At 40.9% G+C, this 20,135-nt stretch overlaps 2 protein-coding genes across 3 annotated transcripts; both read right to left on the reverse strand.

Annotated features, from left to right (window-relative positions):
* Positions 1 to 7,159, reverse strand: LOC129848145 (OX-2 membrane glycoprotein-like). Of its 2 annotated transcripts, none has more exons than XM_055915618.1 (6): positions 7,053 to 7,159; positions 3,494 to 3,829; positions 3,000 to 3,305; positions 2,878 to 2,913; positions 2,687 to 2,792; positions 1 to 2,602 (listed from the first exon to the last, which is right to left on the reverse strand). In XM_055915618.1, the coding sequence occupies exons 1-6, from the start codon at positions 7,105 to 7,107 to the stop codon at positions 2,518 to 2,520; spliced, it is 924 nt and encodes a 307-aa protein (XP_055771593.1). In that variant the 5' UTR covers positions 7,108 to 7,159; the 3' UTR covers positions 1 to 2,517. The 2 variants fall into 2 exon arrangements, with proteins under 2 accessions (XP_055771593.1, XP_055771594.1); XM_055915619.1 differs by having other exon boundaries at positions 2,514 to 2,588.
* A 1,190-nt stretch (positions 7,160 to 8,349) lies between these two features.
* LOC129848146 (OX-2 membrane glycoprotein-like) lies at positions 8,350 to 18,865 on the reverse strand. The gene is made up of 5 exons (XM_055915620.1): positions 18,278 to 18,865; positions 17,794 to 18,135; positions 12,194 to 12,520; positions 11,594 to 11,689; positions 8,350 to 9,497 (listed from the first exon to the last, which is right to left on the reverse strand). Exons 1-5 carry the CDS (start codon positions 18,315 to 18,317, stop codon positions 9,439 to 9,441), a joined length of 864 nt encoding a protein of 287 aa, XP_055771595.1. The 5' UTR covers positions 18,318 to 18,865; the 3' UTR covers positions 8,350 to 9,438.
* Positions 18,866 to 20,135: the final 1,270 nt, after the last annotated feature.

A 20,135-nucleotide genomic window follows, 5' to 3' on the forward strand; every position in this document is an offset into this window, starting at 1 on the left:
AACACACAACAACGTACCTTACAACCTTGTGTATCTTACAGCATTTGATAAAAAAAAGTGAAGAATTAAGAAAACCACCCACACACACCATGAAAGTACCTAACATTTGATCTATAAACATTTGATTTATAAAATAAAGTGAAGAATAAAAACCACACAAGTCTAGTGTGGATTTATCATGTTTCATCATTAACCAACTACAAAACATATTTACATACAGACTGTATTTAAGTATAAAATAAACAGCAGGCCTATGTGTGTCAGCCATTCAGTCCACTATTCAGTACCCACAATGCCTATGGATAGAAACGGTCTCTGAACCACACAGATGTGTGTGTGAGACAGTATAGTAGTCACTCAGTTCTCATAACCTTCTAAAATGTTTATAAGATAACAAAGTAAAAACGGCCAAGTGTTGACAGCTATGGTCTAAAACAAACATAACTGACCAGAGTGTTTGAAATACAGTACCATTAAAGTGATCATTACACTTTTATTTAATCCATTTTAGAATAGTTCCAACGGCTGAGCCTAATATAGTGTATAAGAGGTCATACAAGAAGTTTGTAGTGAGTCATATGTTGATGAGGTAAATAATATTTGCTGGTCTTTGATGTGTAATGAGGAGCAACCAGACACTGCACTTGACACATTTATGAAATGGCTTATTCCAGTTACCTATTAGCATGCACCCATTAAGAAAATGACTGTAAAAACTGTTAAATCCCTGTGGATTGCTGAGGAAATGAAAAATGGTATGGTTAAGAGGGATGAGGCAAAAGGTATGGCTAATAAGTCTGGCAGCCAAACTGATTGGCAAACATATTGCAAATTAAGAAATCATGACTAAATAAAACTACAGTATGAAACAAAAACAAATTGACAACAGATTTCAGCACGCTTATAGGGAAGGACACTCAACAAGCACAGCACTGACACAAATGAATGATGATTGGCTGAGGGAAATGGATGATAAAATGATTGTGGGGAATGTTTTGTTAGACTTCAGTGCAGATTTTGACATTATCGGTCATAGTCTTCTGCTGGAAAAACATATGTATTATGGCTTTACACCCCCTGCTATAATGTGGATAAAGAGTTACTGTCTAACAGAACACAGAGGGTGTTCTTTAATGGAAGCCTCTCAAACATAATCCAGGTAGAATCAGGAATTCCCCGGGGTAGCTGTTTGAGTAAAGCCAATGCCAATGACTCAACACTACACATCAGTGACTACAGCAACTGAAATGACCGCAACACTTAACAAAGAGCTGCAGTTAGATTCAGAATGGGTGGCAAGGAATAAGTTAGTCCTAAATGTTTCTAAAACTAAAAGCATTGTATTTGGGACAAATCATTCACTAATCCCTAAACCTCAATTAAATCTTGTAATGAATGATGTTTAAATGGAGCAAGTTGAGGTGACTAAACTGCTAGGAGTAACCCTGGATTGTAAACTGTCATGGTCAAAACATATTGATACAACAGTAGCTAAGATCAGGAGAAGTCTGTCCATAATAAAGCACAGCTCTACCTTCTTAACAACACTATCAACAAGGCAGGTCCTACAGGCCCTAGTTTTGTCGCACCTTGACTACTGTTCAGTAGTGTGGTCAGGTGCCACAATTGTAGTTGGCTCAGAACAGGGTAGCACGGCTGGCCCTTAAAAATACACAGAGAGCTAACATTAATGGCATGCATGTAAATCTCTCATGGTTCAAAGTGGAGGAGAGATTGACTTCATCACTACTTGTTTTTGTAAGAAGTGTTGACAAGCTGAATGTACCAAGCTGTCTGTTTAAAATACTTGCACACAGCTCGGACACCCATGCATACCCCACAAGACATGCCACCAGAGGTCTCTTTTTAGTCCCCGAGTCCAAAACAGACTATGGGAGGTGCACAGTACTACATAGAGCCATGACTACATGGAACCCTATTCCACCTCTGGTAATTGATACAAGCAGTAGAATCAGATGTTTTAAAAGCAGGTTAAAATACACCTTATGGAACAACTGGGATGGTGGTATGTTGCTGTATGGTGGTATTGAACATGTTGTATTGTAGAGATGTAGTAGTGTAATAATGTTATATGATGTAGTGTTTTATCTTTAGTTTTATATGTAATGTATGTGCTTCAATATGTTTGGACCCCAGGAACAGTAGCAGCTAATGGGGATCCCTAAAAAATACAAATAACATACTGGAACAACAATGCAGCATTGCAACAAATGCATGTATGCAGTCACCATGACTACCACTCTACCAGGATGATCCAATAAGGTTGTCCTAATACATTTAGAATGTACTGGAGATTGTTGTGGTCCTGAAAGACATTAACATCAATGATACTGATAAGAGTCAAATCATCTGTTGTAATAGTGTAGTGATATAACTGCTTTGTGGGTATTTACAGTTACATATTCTCCAGGGAGGACATTTGATGCTGAAAAACAATTGAAAGGTTCTCTAATCTATTTCTTACCTACAGTAAGTACAAACACTGTTTACATGAAATCATAAAAATATTTCAGGATCATCATGTTGAGGGTTGAGTGTTGATGGTTCTTCCTGTTCTCTCTCATTGGCTGTGGGATTTGGGCTAAAGATTTGATTGTCAAATTTACAAAAAGAATGTCAAATGAATACAGTATTTTCTCTTTGTCATCTGAACAGTAAAACTTACCTTCTCGTTGTATTTCTCTGTTTGCAGCACAGTGCCACAGCAGCTCCACAGCACACAGCAATGAAACACAGTGAACCCATCACTGCACCAATCCTTGTTGGTTTAACTGTGAAAGATGACAAGATGAGAACGATACAATTCACAGATAAAAGTGTCAGAGATTAGATGTGTTCATTAGATTAATGACTTACCACTGATCCTGTCACCATCAGTGACCTCAGGTACACCTAGCACAGAACACACAGAGACAGTATTTCAGAATGACACCAGCATGCTGATTGTTACTGTAGGTGTGTACTGAACCATTTCTCACCAGCAAATGAAGCTTGATTGCTAGCTGGAATAACCATAGATACGTTCTTGGTGACACCTCCAGAGAACAGTGACACCATGCAGCCAACCCTGGTGTCTTTGTCAAGTAGACTGAATGCTGCCAGCGTGGAAGTTATGGTGACAGTGACAGTTCCATTGAGATGGGTGACATTGACCATTGTAGAATTTTCTAGAATTTCTGTGTCTTCCCAGGTCACTATAGGAGCAGGTCGTCCAGTAGCAGAACAGAACAGAGTGGTGTGACTGTTGTTGGTTTGTGTGATGAGGAGTGAGGGTCCATACAGCTCTATAGAACAACAGACACAGTTCACAGTGAGACCACAATGAATCCATTTACGTGATTTAGTAAATTATTTCATGTATCAAAATGGTTTCAAGACATCGGATGTATGATCTGATAAAATGGCTGCCTGAAGTTCTGAAGAAGTTGTTCTGGGTCAATCATTTACAGTACATTATGTTATCAGATTTTACCATTTACTTTGAGACAGGTCCTTCCACTGATAGGTCCATCAGGAAAGGCATTAAACAGACACTTGTAGCAGGACTCGTCTCCTCTTGACACTCCTCTGATGACGATAGAGCAATTCTGCAGTCCCTCGTCATCAAACTCCACTTTCCCCTGAAAAGGTGGGTTGACATTGGAACCGCGTTTGCTGTAGGTGGCCACATTCTCATTCGCCCCAGTTGTCACTTTTTGCCAGGTTACTTGCCGCACGTCTTTGGGTGTCATGAGCTCACAGGTTAAGACTGCATCTTCTCCCAGGGTTGCTGTGACAACCTGCTGTGTTCTCACCAGCTGAGAGAGCCCTGCATGAAGACAGTTACACACTACTTAGTACTTACTACATTACAAACTCTCTCTCTCTCTCTCACACACACACACGCACACACACACACACACACACACACACACACACACACACACACACACACACACACACACACACACACACACACACACACACACACACACACACACACACTCAGTTGGTAGAGCATGGTGTGTTGTGGGTTTGATTCCCATATTATTAAAAAATGTAATTCGCTTGGAGAAAAGAGTCAGCTAACAGCCATATTTTAAAAATATATATTTATAGATTTTGTCGCACAGGGCTTTGCCTTTTTCTGTTTTTGACTATTTATGTTAATACAATGTGCAGGAGGGCCAAATTGCCAATTGTATGACTTTGAGGCAATATGTGTAGTGTAGTGTATTGTAGTGCTGTTTTGTGTTGCGATACGTATCGTTGTGTTATGCAACTGTTTGAATAAAGGAGAGTGAGACAGAATTAAACATCTTTGTGTGATGTCATCATGAAATGTGCAGAAATTTTCCCTTTACTGAAAGCAGACAATCACTTTATTATGAGGCATTTCATCACTTCACCTAAAGCAGTCAAAGATGACTTTATACTGCAGCCATACTCAACTGGCGGCCCACGGTCCAGAACCACACCTAGAACAGGGTCAGTATGGACCACGAGTCCCAAGATCTTTTTAGGAACTCAGTCAGGCTTTCAACTTACTTGCTGCAATAGTAGAATCAACCAGGTGCAATTTTGAAATATGGTAGTGTACGGACAGTTTTCCTTTTATGTCATTCCCTGACAGAGCTCTTTCTAGCCTGTCAGAAATATCCAAGTGATCAACTACTAGCCCAAGTCAGCTAGATAGATAAATTAGGCTAACCAGCTAACTTACCTATCTACATCTTGTAGTTGTCATGGCCAGATTAAGTGACCAGGGGCCTCGACCCCCAAGGGACCGACATTTTGTTGAATCACTCAGGTACAGTATCATATGAACACACCCAAGACACGGCAAAATGTGTAGAAACTGCAACATTTTCTCTCCACCAACAAGAGGGCTGTGAACAGTATGAACAGTTTGGGGTCACATGGGTTGTAGAGGTTGGGGTTTGTTACTATGCCGATATATTACAATATCCATCTGGACCTTTGTCACCTCAGAAAGTTGTGTGACTGGACCTTCTCAAATAGTAGTTGAGTACCCCTGTTATAGTGGCTTATAAGTAATGCTATAACACACCATGAGAAAGATGATGTACTGCTCATTGGCAAAAACAACGTTGAAAATGCATCACACTGATGTTCATTATAATGCTGTATGATCCTTGAGGACAAAGTGACCAGCAGTTATGAAGCACTATGTTGCTGTACATTATTAGTCATTACAGTTATACTTATAATGCATTAGGAGTATTGGTATACTGAATTAAGAGACTTAATGAGAATTTATTTGTGTCTATAACACATGTGACTATGATTATACTGCATTATTAACAGATTATGAGTACATGTATAATTAAGCAATAAGGCCCGAGGGGCTGTGGTATATGGCCAATATACCACAGCTAAGGGATGTTCTTAAGCATGATGCAACGCGGAGTGCCTGGATACAGCTCTTAGCCGTGGTATATTGGCCATATACCACAAACACCCGAGGTGCCTTATTGCTATTATAAACTGGTTACCAACGTAATTATTGTAGTAAAAATAAATGTTGTCATACCCGTGGTATACGGTTTGATATAACACGGCTGTCAGCCAATCAGCATTCAGGGCTCGAACCACCCCATTTATACTGCTGTATAATGCACTATGCATATGGGCTTTATAGAAAGTGTTACCAAATATACACCATGTATTGTGATGTAGTACTCAGAAGGGTCAGAAGGAGGAGTACATTTACACTCATTGGCCAGTTTATTAGGAACGTACATCTAGTATCAGGTTGGACATCCTTTCACCTCTAGAACAGCCTTTACTTGAGATATTGCTCTTTGCTAAGAAGCCATTTTTGTATATTTTTGACCATTTTCATTTATAACCATCACAGTAAGCTACATCATTGTTACCCAGAAATTGTTTGGCATTGAGATATAAAACGCTGCATTGGACCTTTAACAGAAATCTAGTCTAGTTGGGAGGAAGTTATGAATGGAGGGGCTTTTAAACTGACTGCAGTATGGATAAGTAACTGACTGCAGTATGGGTTAGTAACTGACTGCAGTATGGGTTAGTAACTGACTGCAGTATGGGCTAGTAACTGACTGCAGTATGGGTAATTAACTGACTGCAGTATGGGTTAGTAACTGACTGCAGTATGGGTTAGTAACTGACTGCAGTATGGGCTAGTAACTGACTGCAGTATGGGCTAGTAACTGACTGCAGTATGGGTAAGTAACTGACTGCAGTATGGGTTAGTAACTGACTGCAGTATGGGTTAGTAACTGACTGCAGTATGGGTTAGTAACTGACTGCAGTATGGGTAAGTAACTGACTGCAGTATGGGTTAGTAACTGACTGCAGTATGGGTTAGTAACTGACTGCAGTATGGGTAATTAACTGACTGCAGTATGGGTTAGTAACTGACTGCAGTATGGGTAAGTAACTGACTGCAGTATGTGTAAGTAGCTGACTGCAGTATGGGTTAGTAACTGACTGCAGTATGGGTTAGTAACTGACTGCAGTATGGGTTAGTAACTGACTGCAGTATGGGTAATTAACTGACTGCAGTATGGGTTAGTAACTGACTGCAGTATGGGTTAGTAACTGACTGCAGTATGGCTAAGTAACTGACTGCAGTATGGGTTAGTAACTGACTGCAGTATGGGTTAGTAACTGACTGCAGTATGGGTTCATGTGTTGAATTATTAAAGTAACATCAACTACAGAATGTGTGGACATCAGTGAATATAAGGAACTATGGCTACAGATTAAACCTCTTTGTTCACTGATTAAATCATAGTGAAAGTCACTGTAAACTACACAGTTTATACAGTGACTTTCACTACCCTATACAGTTTATACAGTGACTCACTACATTCATCATTTCATTTATCTGTATAGTGGAAGATAAATTAAATGATGAATGCAGTGTATCGAAATAAATAGGTTTGAACGCACCTCATTTCATAAAGAAAAGCAACAGTGTCAGCAATACTGTGTCAATTAAAATAAAATGCTGACAAATGCACTAAGTCATGTATAAAACTGATATAACTCACCTTTAGGGAGGACTATTAGCTGAATAAACAGGTAGTTGTGGAGTGTAGGAGCCATGGTGAAAATGTTAGTTTTCTTTTTTGAATTTCCCGCCTGGTTTGAATTTCCCTCCTGGTTTGAATGGACCTATCACCTTTTGAGCAGAAGCCCCTCCCCCTACACTAAAGTGAAAGTAAACTCAAGTTGAACTCTTCTTAAAACAGATAGGACTTGACATATTACACACATAGCCAAGGGAGCCTGGTGCAGCGCTATAACAACCTAGCCCTGGTTGTGATGTTACTGTTAACAGAGCTATAACAACCTAGTCCTGATTGTGATGTTACTGTTAACAGAGCTATAACAACCTAGTCCTGATTGTGATGTTACTGTTAACAGAGCTATAACAACCTAGTCCTGATTGTGATGTTACTGTTAACAGAGCTATAACAACCTAGTCCTGATTGTGATGTTACTGTTAACAGAGCTATAACAACCTAGTCCTGATTGTGATGTTACTGTTAACAGAGCTATAACAACCTAGCCCTGATTGTGATGTTACTGTTAACAGAGCTATAACAACCTAGTCCTGATTGTGATGTTACTGTTAACAGAGCTATAACAACCTAGCCCTGATTGTGATGTTACTGTTAACAGAGCTATAACAACCTAGCCCTGATTGTGATGTTACTGTTAACAGAGCTATAACAACCTAGTCCTGATTGTGATGTTACTGTAAACAGAGCTATAACAACCTAGTCCTGATTGTGATGTTACTGTTAACAGAGCTATAACAACCTAGCCCTGATTGTGATGTTACTGTTAACAGAGCTATAACAACCTAGTCCTGATTGTGATGTTACTGTTAACAGAGCTATAACAACCTAGTCCTGATTGTGATGTTACTGTTAACAGAGCTATAACAACCTAGTCCTGATTGTGATGTTACTGTTAACAGAGCTATAACAACCTAGCCCTGATTGTGATGTTACTGTTAACAGAGCTATAACAACCTAGTCCTGATTGTGATGTTACTGTTAACAGAGCTATAACAACCTAGTCCTGATTGTGATGTTACTGTTAACAGAGCTCTAACAACCTAGCCCTGATTGTGATGTTACTGTTAACAGAGCTATAACAACCTAGTCCTGATTGTGATGTTACTGTTAACAGAGCTATAACAACCTAGCCCTGATTGTGATGTTACTGTAAACAGAGCTATAACAACCTAGTCCTGATTGTGATGTTACTGTTAAGAGCTATAACAACCTAGTCCTGATTTTAAATGGTGATGGCACTGTAAAACAAGGTGACAATGGGTGATTTTTTAAGAACAGCATATAGTTTTATAGCAAACAGGAGGGAACACAATATATTTAAAGAATGCTTTTGAATCTTAAACAATATAAAACATTGAACAGATCAAGTGAGAATAATAGCCTGATTTATAAACAGTGTCAAATCAAATGGGGTCAAACACAACAAGCAACATCCACGATCAGAATAAATACAATCAGGAACTAAACCTTGACATACCGTACCTTGTTCAATAGATTTAAGTGTATCAAACAATCAATCAAAGTGCAAAACATTGTTATCATCACCATTATATTTTCAGGGCTCAAATACATTCATACATTGTATTGATATAACAAAGAAGGTAAAACATCCATGTATCTGTATTACTATAGGTACAGTATGTAATAATAACAGCATAAACCTCACACTGACAAGTGCTATCATATTTAAATGGATTCAAGTTAAAATAAATAGGATATTCTCTCCTGTCTTCTTCCTGGTGTGTCATAAAGTCAACTGTAGGTGGTGCTGTGTTCTAATAGATTATATTTCCTCACTGACAAAACTCATCTCACAACTAAAGTGCAATTTCAAAACGAAAAAAACAGTATTAGCGACATTATGTAATGTATGGTGCAGGTGTAAATTAGCTTACATATGACTGGAAAATAAATATGACTGACAACTCAAAAAGGTTCAATATATCTAGTACACATTGCATCTACCTGTCTGACTGTCTCATTAGAAATGTTTGTCATAACCACATCCTTCTAAACGTAGGAGCTGGGATAATAAAGAATACTAATAAAGAACAGGAAGGCCTGCATACTGTTCATGCTCCCAAGACTCCCAGACAGTCTCATCCTCATTCATGAATAGTAGTACTGTATCTTGCTAGTCGCCATGCATTTAATATGACCTTTGTCATACAATTAGAATATACTGTAATACTCTAAAGATGGATTAGTAGTCTGGTTGAGACATTTTAGACGTATTAGTGGATCTCATGTCTTGAGGAACTGGGCTCTAATTACCAACAGCCTCCGATGCTCAATTAAAAACCTCTGTCAGCTAAAGTACATAAGTATAGCAATCAACACAGATGAACATTTACACACTTTCCCCAAAAGCGTCCTGCTCGTCTGCTGTGGTTGCTGCTTGCCTGTAACCTGCCAGATAGAACGTGAAGGTTAGACTTTAACAATAGGTAGTAAAGACATACAGCGCATTCGGAAAGTATTCAGACCCCTTGACTTTTTCCACATTTTGTTACAGCCTTATTCTGAAGGAAAAATGAAAACCGCACACTGCTCTTGATAGTATCACTGATATTTAATAAGCTTTACGTATCGGCCTCAAGGCCTTCGTCAGAGTTTTTTAAAGGCCGTGAGGACGATACGTAAAGCTTATTAAATATCAGTGATACTATCAAGAGCAGTGTGCGGTTTTCTTTTTCCTTCATCTTGTTCAACTGTTGCCATGCACCTGCAATAAGATTGCTCAGATGTGCGAGTGCCTTTTGAATTTTGTGTTACAGCCTTGTTCTAAAATTGATTAAAATGCCCCCCCCCCACCCCTCAATCTACACACAATACCCCATAATGACAAAGAAAAAACAGGTTTTTAGAAATGTATATACACACACACTTTTTTTTTTTAAGTATTCAGACCCTTTACTCAGTACTTTGTTGAAGGACCATTGGCAACGATTACAGCATCAAGTCCTCTTGGGTATGATGTTGCAAGCTTGGCACACCTGTATTTGGGGAGTTTCTTCCATTCTTCTCTGCAGATCCTCTCAAGCTCTGTCAGGTTGGATGGGGAGCGTCGCTGCACAGCTATTTCCAGGTCTCTCCAGAGAATTTCGGCCTGGTTCAAGTCCGGGCTCTGGCTGGGCCTCTCAAGGACAGTCAGAGACTTGTCCCGAAGCCACTCCTGCGTTGTCTTGGCTGTGTGCTTAGGGTTGTAGTGCTGTTGAAAGGTGAACCTTCACCCCAGTCTGAGGTCCTGAGCATTCTGGAACAGGTTTTCATCAAGGATCTCTCTGTACATTTGTCCATTCATCTTTCCCTCGATCCTGACTAGTCTCCCAGTCCCTGCCGCTGGAAAATGCTTGGCATTCAGGCCAAATAGTTCAATCTTTGTTTCATCAGACCAGAGAATGTTGTTTCTCATGGTCTGTGAGTCCTTTATGTGCCTTTTGTCAAACTCCAAGTGGACTGTCATGTGTCTTACTGAGGAGTGGCATCCGTCTGGCCACTCTAACATAAAGGCCTGATTGGTGGAGTGCTGCAGAGATGGTTGTCCTTCTAGAAGGTTATCCCATTTCCACAGAGGAACTATGGAGCTCTGTCAGAGTGACCAACAAGTGACCAAGGCCCTTCTCCCCCAAATGCTCAGTTTGGCCGGGCGGTCAGCTCTAGGAAGATTCTTGATGGTTCCAAACTTCTTCCATTTAAGAATGATGGAGTCCACTGTGTTCTTGGGGACCTTCAATGCTGCAGACATTTTTTGCTACCCTTCACCAGATCTGTGCCTCAACACAATCCTGTCTCGGAGCTCTACGGACAATTCCTTCGACCTTATGGCTTGGTTTTTGCTCTGACATTCACTGTCAACTGTGGGATCTTATATAGACAGGTGTGTGCATTTCCAAATCATGTCCAATCAATTGAATTTACCACAGGTGGGCTCCAATCAAGTTGTAGAAAGATCTAAAGTATGATTAATGGAAAGAGGATGCACCGGAGCTCAATTTCAAGTCTCATTGCAAAGGGTCTGAATACTTATGTAAATAAGGTATTTCAGTTCTTTTATATTTAATACATTTGCAAATATTGCTAAAAACCTGTTTTCGCTTTGTCATTATGGGGTATTGTGTGTAGATTGATGAGGGCAAAAAAATATATTGAATCCATTTTAGAATAAAGCTGTAACGTAACAAAATGTGGAAAAACGGAAGGGGTCTGAATACTTTCCGAATGCACTGGACACTTTATCAGTAACCCTTCTAGAGCTCTAAGACATGACTTGCCCACAGCTGATGCTTCACACAGTTTATTTCATAAAGCCAGAGACATATATATATATATATATAGAAAGAGAGAGAGAGAGAGAGAGAGAGAGAGATATACTAAGGTTCTGATTATAGACATTCACTCAATTGGTCTTTCTAAGGTGTTATTACATCACATCTAGTCTCTCATGACTGTTAAGCAAACAAGTCTGACACCAGGTGACATCAGATAATCTTGTGTGGACTCACCTTTTTTCATATGAAGCATGACACCGCAGATGACTAAAGTGGAAACGATTAGGAATACTGGAATGCCAACCGCCCACGGGGATGTCCTCTTGTCATCTGGAAGGTGAAACATGAAATTGCAGTGATCATGTGTTTGGAGAGATCTATTTCTTGAGAAGAGGAAGCTGGGAATTGTACCTCGTCTTTCCAAAGAAGTCTGTTTGAATAGCATGTTGATATGGTTTTTCCCTTTAACATATCATCCATCCTTCATTTAGCTTCGCTGAGGGGCAGGAAACTACCCAGAACTCAATAAAACAATTGACTCTACAGGAAGTGACTCATGATTCTTTACCACAGTAGTCAACATGAAACTTAACTGGTGAGATTAGATAACAGCACTACTAGCATCACAACATTAGGCTCTTGCAACCAGCCTGATCTCATTGTGCTCACCATTCTGTTAGAATGTTAGAATAGTGAGCTGTCGCACGATCTGGCTGGTTCTCTAGGCTATCCCAACATGTCACTGGGGATGATGATGTTTTCTCAATGTTGTTTTCAAGTTGAACCAGTCTGTACTGACACGCTAAAAGTGTATGACACGTCAACATTACGTACCCTCTTCAACCTCCCTCTCTCCAGGGAGAATAGGAAGCAGGACCCGCTCGTGTCTCTGTGTCCTCATCCCATTGTTTACGATACAGTCCACGTATCCCCCTGAGCCTGGCAACAGTTGGAGGGTGATGTTGCTAATGGCTGTGACAGTTTGGTCTTTGTTAATGACAGTCCAGTTGTTAGGTGTCTTTATGAGTGCTGCTGCAGAAATGTTCCATTGGATCCAATGTGCTGGTTTACCTGTGGCAGAGCAGCTGACCACAACTTCCATGTCTGCTTTAGGTTCAGTGCTGGGGACTTTTTGCATTGTGGCTCTCACTTCAGATAAACCTTTGAATAGATGAAACAGGGAATATTAGCTAATATTTATTTTATTTATTTTACAAAGCAGGTCAATTAAGAATACAGTATTATTTACAATGACAGCCAAAGGAATCCTGTGGCACAGGGGGCGGGGATTAAAAGGACAAGACGGACAACAGAAATCTGAGAAGACATAATTCCATTTCATATTTTGGTTAAAAAGTCATAACAAACCCTTGGCCCATACTGTATGATTCAGAAATCATGCCTTAGCAAAGGTCCCACTGTAAGACTTTTCTGTAAGTTCAACAGTGTTTTACAGCATTCATGCTGTAGATTTTACCCATAATGCAGTGCAATGTTGAAAAATACTGTTATTAACTGTAATTTGGAAGCCTCCTGTAAAAATTACTCTAACATACTGTTTCTTTACAGTAATAATTTATGCCTACTGTAGATTCAAATTATCAGTTTCAGGCGCCAACCTCATGCTGTCGGGTGAGACACATGAAGCTCACACTATTTTAGTAAATATATTTTTGAAGCGGCTGTGAAGTGGAATAATATTTTCAGTACCTTGCCTTGTTTATAAGCATATGTATTGCTAGCCAATCTTGAATTATTGCATGTTTCTTTAGCTAACCTAGCTAGATAGCGGGCTAACGTTTGCTAGCTAGCTAGCTCAAGTTGACAAAAGCCATTTCGGTCTGCTCTAAATTGCTCGTAGATATCTAGCTGTGCGACCTAGAAAAAGGAGAATATTGTAATTATAGGCTGTATCGCAGCCTCTGAGTGCCATAGAGAATACACTAAGCGCAGATTCGTGACCTTCATTACTACAGAGAAAATTGCTTGTTTCTAGCAGTTCAAAAGATGATTGACAGGCCGCATTGAACACATAAACCGCGTTGTGGGCCGTACTCGCGAGCCGCAAAAGCTGACGTGAGTAACCAGTAACCATATTGTACCGAGGTGCTTGCCGACCTAAGGTGCACTGCAACTGGTCAGCTGTAGCCTAGCAGTGTCGTCGGTGGAAATTAGTAACGTGGCAAATTTTCCCCTCCCAGGTTAATACAGTATTTCAAGTAGGATAGCAGCCAATGTAACGGATGTGAAATGGCTAGCTAGTTAGCGGGTACGCGCTAGTAGCATTTCAATCAGTTACATCACTTGCTCTGCGACTTTAAGTAGGGTTGCCCCTTGCCGCGGCCTTTGTGGAGCGATGGGTAACGACCGTGCTTCGTTGGTGTCAGTTGCTGATGTGTGCAGAAGGTCCCTGGTTCGCGCCCGGGTCGGGGCGAGGGGACGACGTAAAGTTATACTGTTACATTGATGCTGTTGACCCGGATCACTGGTTGCTGCGGAAAAGGAGGAGGTTGAAAGGGGGGTGAGTGTAACGGATGTGAAATGGCTAGCTAGTTAGCGGGTACGCGCTAGTAGCATTTCAATCAGTTACGTCACTTGCTCTGAGACTTTAAGTAGGGTTGCCCCTTGCCGTGGCCTTTGTGGAGCGATGGGTAACAACCGTGCTTCGTGGGCAACCGTTGCTGATGTGTGCAGAGGGTCCCTGGTTCGCGCCCGTGTCGGGGCGAGGGGACGGTTTAAAGTTATACTGTCACGGCACCAATGTAACAGTATAACTTTAAACCGTCCCCTCGCCCCGACACGGGCGCGAACCAGGGACCCCCTGCACATATCAACAATGGTTGCCCACGAAGCACGGTCGTTACCCATCGCTCCACAAAGGCCACGGCAAGGGGCAACCCTACTTAAAGTCTCAGAGCAAGTGACGTAACTGATTGAAATGCTACTAGCGCGTACCCGCTAACTAGCTAGCCATTTCACATCCGTTACACCAACACAAGAAATAACTAATATTGGTAGCCATCTAGATGTCACCGTGATTTATTCTACTCAATGGGGAGAACATAAATGACAAAAACATCAGGACAGAGGGCTACCTCCTTAGCTGTCACAACCATGTGTGATTCGGTTCACTTGGCTCTTATCTGCGTGACATAACTCATCGTTTTGTAGGCCAGGATTGCCCATATTGTCTCTCCCGCTAACCATTTGTTTAATTTAAAAAAAAACATTGTTCCATAATGTTACAGTATTAGCTAAACCTGTTCACTTCACCAGTAGTTCATAAACATTTGGTGGCACAGTTATAAATAAAAAATGTTGTGAGTCTGGTAAAATACCATTGCCATTTTCATTGTTTTATTTAACTTAGTCCTGCATGTTGGAGCTCGGAGCTCTGAATCGGAAGATCCAGGATTGCACCCAGTCCCAATTTGAACTCCGTCTCCCTCTCTCTCTCTTTGGCTTTCTCTCCCCCACAAACCACACGCAATTCAACAGCCCAGACACAAGAGGTATGTGGCAGGGTCTACAGTCAATCACGGATTACAAAAAGAAAACCAGCCCCGTCGCGGACCAGGATGTCTTGCTCCCAGACAGACTAAATAACTTTTTTGCTCGCTTTGAGGACAATACAGTGCCACTGACACGGCCCGCTACCAAAACCTGCGGGCTCTCCTTCACTGCAGCCGAGGTGAGTAAAACATTTAAACGTGTTAACCCTCGCAATGCTGCAGGCCCAGACGGCATTCCCAGCCGCGTCCTCAGAGCATGCACAGACCAGCTGGCTGGTGTGTTTACGGACATATTCAATCAATCCTTATCCCAGTCTGCTGACCATATCATCTCCACCCTACCTGATACCCTAGACCCACTCCAATTTGCTTACCGACCCAATAGGTCCACAGACGACGCAATCGCAACCACACTGCCCTAACCCATCTGGACAAGAGGATTACCTATGTGAGAATGCTGTTCATCAACTACAGCTCAGCATTTAACACCATAGTACCCTCCAAACTCGTCATCAAGCTCGAGACCCTGGGTCTCGACCCCGCCCTGTGAAACTGGGTACTGGACTTCCTGACGGCCGACCCCAGGTGGTGAGGGTAGGTAACAACATCTCCACCCCGCTGATCCTCAACACTGGGGCCCCACAAGGGTGCGTTCTGAGCCCTCTCCTGTACTCCCTGTTCACCCACGACTGCGTGGCCATGCACGCCTCCAACTCAATCATCAAGTTTGCGGACGACACTACAGTGGTAGGCTTGATTACCAACAACGACGAGACGGCCTACAGGGAGGAGGTGAGGGCCCTCGGAGTGTGGTGTCAGGAAAATAACCTCACACTCAACGTCAACAAAACAAAGGAGATGATTGTGGACTTCAGGAAACAGCAGAGGGAGCACCCCCCTATCCACACCGACGGGACAGGAGTGGAGAGGGTAGTAAGTTTTAAGTTCCTCGGCGTACACATCACAGACAAACTGAATTGGTCCACCCACACAGACAGCGTTGTGAAGAAGGCGCAGCAGTGCCTCTTCAACCTCAGGAGGCTGAAGAAATTCGGCTTGTCACCAAAAGCACTCACAAACATCTACAGGTGCACAATCGAGAGCATCCTGTCGGGCTGTATCACCGCCTGGTACGGCAACTGCTCTGCCCACAACCGTAAGGCTGGGGGTAGGTCTGCATCACCGGGGGCAAACTACCTGCCCTCCAGGACACCTACAACACCCGATGTCACAGGAAGACCATAAAGATCATCAAGGACAACAACCACCTGAGGCACTGCCTGTTCACCCCGCTATCATCCAGAAGGCGAGGTCAGTACAGGTGCATCAAAGCAGGGACCGAGAGACTGAAAAACAGCTTCTATCTCAAGGCCATCAGACTGTTAAACAGCCACCACTAACATTTAGCGGCCGCTGCCAACATACTGACTCAACTCCAGCCACTTTAAAAATGGGAATTTATGGAAATTATGTAAAAATGTACCACTAGCCACTTTAAACAATGCCACTTAATATAATGTTTACATACCCTACATTACTCATCTCATAGGTATATACTGTACTCTAAATCATCTGGCATCTTATCTACTGCATCTTGCCATCTTTATGTAATACATGTATCAATCAATTCAATCAATCAATTTTATTTTATATAGCCCTTCGTACATCAGCTAATATCTCGAAGTGCTGTACAGAAATCACTAGCCACTTTAAACTATGCCACTTTATGTTTATATACCCTACATTACTCATCTCATATGTATATACTGTACTCTATACCATCTACTGCATCTTGCCTATGCCGTTCTGTACCATCACTCATTCATATATCTTTATGTACATATTCTTTATCCCTTTACACTTGTGTGTATAAGGTAGTAGTTGTGGAATTGTTAGGTTAGATTACTCGTTGGTTATTACTGCATTGTCGGAACTAGAAGCACAAGCATTTCGCTACACTCGCATTAACATCTGCTAACCATGTGTATGTGACAAATACATTTTTTATTTTATTTTATTTATAGTTTTTACCTTAGTGCAATGATTCTCTTATTTGGTTACATATGTGTTAACTTCTTGTTACTTCTTTTGTCAATTTTGTTGTTAATACGTTTTTAATGTTGTTACCAATTTCAATAAATGTATTGTCTGTACAAATGTGTTGTTTTTCTTAAATGTAGATTTCAGGTAGAATTTCGCTGTAAATTTGCAGCATTATCCTGGCACCAGAGTTGGCATCTTAATACTGTAATTTTGCATTACAGTACCATTTTCCTTACTGTAAAACATTACAGCATCCTTTTACATTTACTGCAAGGATGCTGTAATATGTCTTTACAGTAAGGAAAATAGTACTGTAAAACATATTACAACATCTCTGCTGTAAAGCAAAAATACAGTATTAAGCAGGCCACTGTGGTGCCAGTGTAATGCTGTAATTTTACAGGGGAACGTTTTACAGTGATACTATAAAGGTGGACTAAAGGATTATGGTATTTGGCAAAGGACCTGATGCAAGGACCTTTAGGCTTCGTTTACACAGGCAGCCCAAATCTTATATTTTTCCACTAATTGGTATTTTGACCAATCAGATCAGCTCCTTTGCCAATAATTGGACAAAATTTCAGAATTGGGCTGCCTGTGTAAACAAAGCCTAACATTACCCTCTATTTTATGATTTTGCTCATAAATTAGTTGTGAAGCATATATTTATTGTTACGACTTTATGAATACTGTATAAGACTGTTTCCCCAAACGGATTCTCTCCAAGAATACCCCCAGATACTTTTTAGGGTCCTATACTACCAGCACACCTGATTCAACTAGGCCTAATTAAGGGCTGGATAATTCGTTGAGCAGTTAATTGGTTAATTAATTAGTAACTGTAAATTAGTTAATTCGTCAATTCATTTGTTGACTAACCTTGAACGGTAAGACAAGTCTGCTTGCGTATTGAACCACTCGGGTAAACATTGAAGGAACAAATATAGCAGGCGTCGTCCGACCATGTTACATTCTTCACGGTAATGGACGTCGAGTTGAGAGATGCCTCCGTGAAAACCACCTTGCCTCGGTGCGGGTCTATGATTTGAGCGCCAAACCGCTTGCTGTAGGTGGCCAGATTCTCCACCGAGTCGTCTTTGAACAGCCTCTGCCAGGTGACTTGCAGCACACCTGTCGGGTCCGCATGGGTGCAGGTATATGATGCGTCGGCATTGAAGTCAACCCTGGTGTCTCCTCTAGCTACGACGTTGACAGAGACGGCTAGAAATGGAAGGAATGTTTTAACAGGTAAATAAAAAAAGTTTAGCCTTACAAAAAAATCAATGACCTGTCAAACGTGGGAAATGTTCCTTTATCTTATACGACCAGAATCAACTGGTCAGATCCATGAAAAATAACATACCTTCAGACAGCACGCATAAGATAATTAGGTAAGTGTTCATTCTCGGCTGGTGGATGTTGACAGGATCATGTTTCTGGCATTGGACCTTTTAAATATTGAGTGAAAGTGAAAGTTGGAGGCTGCGGTTGGGCGTTAGTAACATTAAAGTGACCCTTTGTTCCCTGTAGTCAACGTGACATACTGTAGAATAAACATCGATAATGAAGTTGTCACGGAACTAGAATGAGTTCGTGATTCTATTTCTATGGAAGAAACGAGGTTGTTCTAGTATTTCTGTGTGGCTCACAATAAGCTTAATGTCATACTGCAGCTGCACTAAAAATAACCAGAAATGTGAAAAATACTGTATGTCTTTGCAGTTGATATACAGGGCCCCCGCGTGTAGATTTTGGCATTTGCGGGTAAAGATGTCTATTTCAACAGCCACGTTGACGAGTGGTCATGGCTCCACAGTGCGAGCATTTCACTCGCATGTGTGAATTTAAAAAAACGTCAAGTATGATCACATGTATAGTTAAATAAATGCTGCAGCAGCTGTTTTCAGAGTATTTCTGCCGTTTCTCAATCTCAAAGGCACAAACACTACTCGAGTCACGTTACCACGGTAATCACCCGCCCTTTAAAGGGGCAGGGGAATTTTGTGTCATGATATTTTGGTTATAAGTCGAAGATCACAAAAAATTAAATTAAACAATATACCACATTACTTCTTATGAGTAAAACATTACAAAGCATGCTCATACGTTTGTGTGTGTGTGTGTGTGTGTGTGTGTGTGTGTGTGTGTGTGTGTGTGTGTGTGTGTGTAATCTTTTCGCAAAAAACACATTTTGTTTTGAAAAAATCTGAGTAGCTGGTAGATTTTGGTTGAACAAAAAGTACATGTTATGCCCTGTTGACATAACATGGTTCAATGGCACTGTGTATTTTCCACTTGAAGGCAACCACATCAAAGGCATTATTAAGGCTACTGTAACCACAGCTAGTTCCAAAGCAAGGCTGTGTTGTTCCAGGTAAAATAGAACAATATAGTCTCCTAAATACCAGATTAATAGTCTTCTTAATATGTATGAGAGATGAAACATAAAAAAAACAAGAAGAACAAAGCATAAACTGAAGTCAATCTACATACAAAACGTTTTGTAATGCGGGGAAATGGTGACTCCATGTTGTTGGGAAGAGGGTGAGGATTTTACTGTATGATCTAATGACTAGTAAATAGTTTCAAGGTAATTACTTAAGTGTGTCATTGGAATTTACAGATTTGTCACTCAATGCTTGTCATTTGGATTTGCTGTTGTGGGGTGCAACCAGCAGTTTGAATTATTCTGTATGTAAATCTGAAACCTCCATTGAGTATGATCCTTTACGTTCGTTAAATATGTATTAATTTGTGGATATCCATCACCTATTTCTAGACTAGGTTAGGCATGAGGGTTAAGGTTAGGAGTTAGGGGAAGGTTAGCTAAAATGCTAAAGTTGTCCGTGATGAGATTCAAACACGCAACCTTTGAGTCGCTAGACATTTGTGTTATACATTTTTGCATTAAGTAACCATCTGTCTTATGTAACCATACCAAACACATCATTCTATATTGAGTGTCCTGGATTTAGCTTTACTATGTTACGTCTATGAGACCAGACTGGTGGTAAGGGTCATGTGCATGCTGAGGGGATGTGCAGTGAGGGACTTTGTTCCCACATGTCAAAGCAAATGGAGAAATTTGCAAGATGACCACTGCCCCAGAGTCTTGTTTCCAAAAGGCATTATAGAAAAGGTGAAACCGAAAGATCTTTGAGTTTATCACTAGAAGCTAATGTCATAACCTTAGTATAATAACATAGTTAGATATGTTTTTT

Source organism: Salvelinus fontinalis, unplaced genomic scaffold, assembly GCF_029448725.1.
Source record: "Salvelinus fontinalis isolate EN_2023a unplaced genomic scaffold, ASM2944872v1 scaffold_1014, whole genome shotgun sequence".
Lineage (NCBI taxonomy): Eukaryota > Metazoa > Chordata > Actinopteri > Salmoniformes > Salmonidae > Salvelinus > Salvelinus fontinalis.

Bases quoted from the DNA above. Each gene is read 5' to 3' on its own strand.
- LOC129848146 (XM_055915620.1), bottom strand. From the start codon at position 18,317: ATGAACACTTACCTAATTATCTTATGCGTGCTGTCTGAAG. The intron at 18,136-18,277 runs GTATGTTATTTT...TTCCATTTCTAG, and splicing joins CTTATGCGTGCTGTCTGAAG to CCGTCTCTGTCAACGTCGTA. The intron at 11,690-12,193 runs GTACGTAATGTT...TTCACCTTCCAG, and splicing joins AGAGAGGGAGGTTGAAGAGG to ATGACAAGAGGACATCCCCG.
- LOC129848145 (XM_055915618.1), bottom strand. From the start codon at position 7,107: ATGGCTCCTACACTCCACAACTACCTGTTTATTCAGCTAATAGTCCTC. The intron at 2,914-2,999 runs GTGAGAAATGGT...GTTCTGTGCTAG, and splicing joins CAATCAAGCTTCATTTGCTG to GTGTACCTGAGGTCACTGAT. The intron at 2,793-2,877 runs GTAAGTCATTAA...CATCTTTCACAG, and splicing joins TGATGGTGACAGGATCAGTG to TTAAACCAACAAGGATTGGT.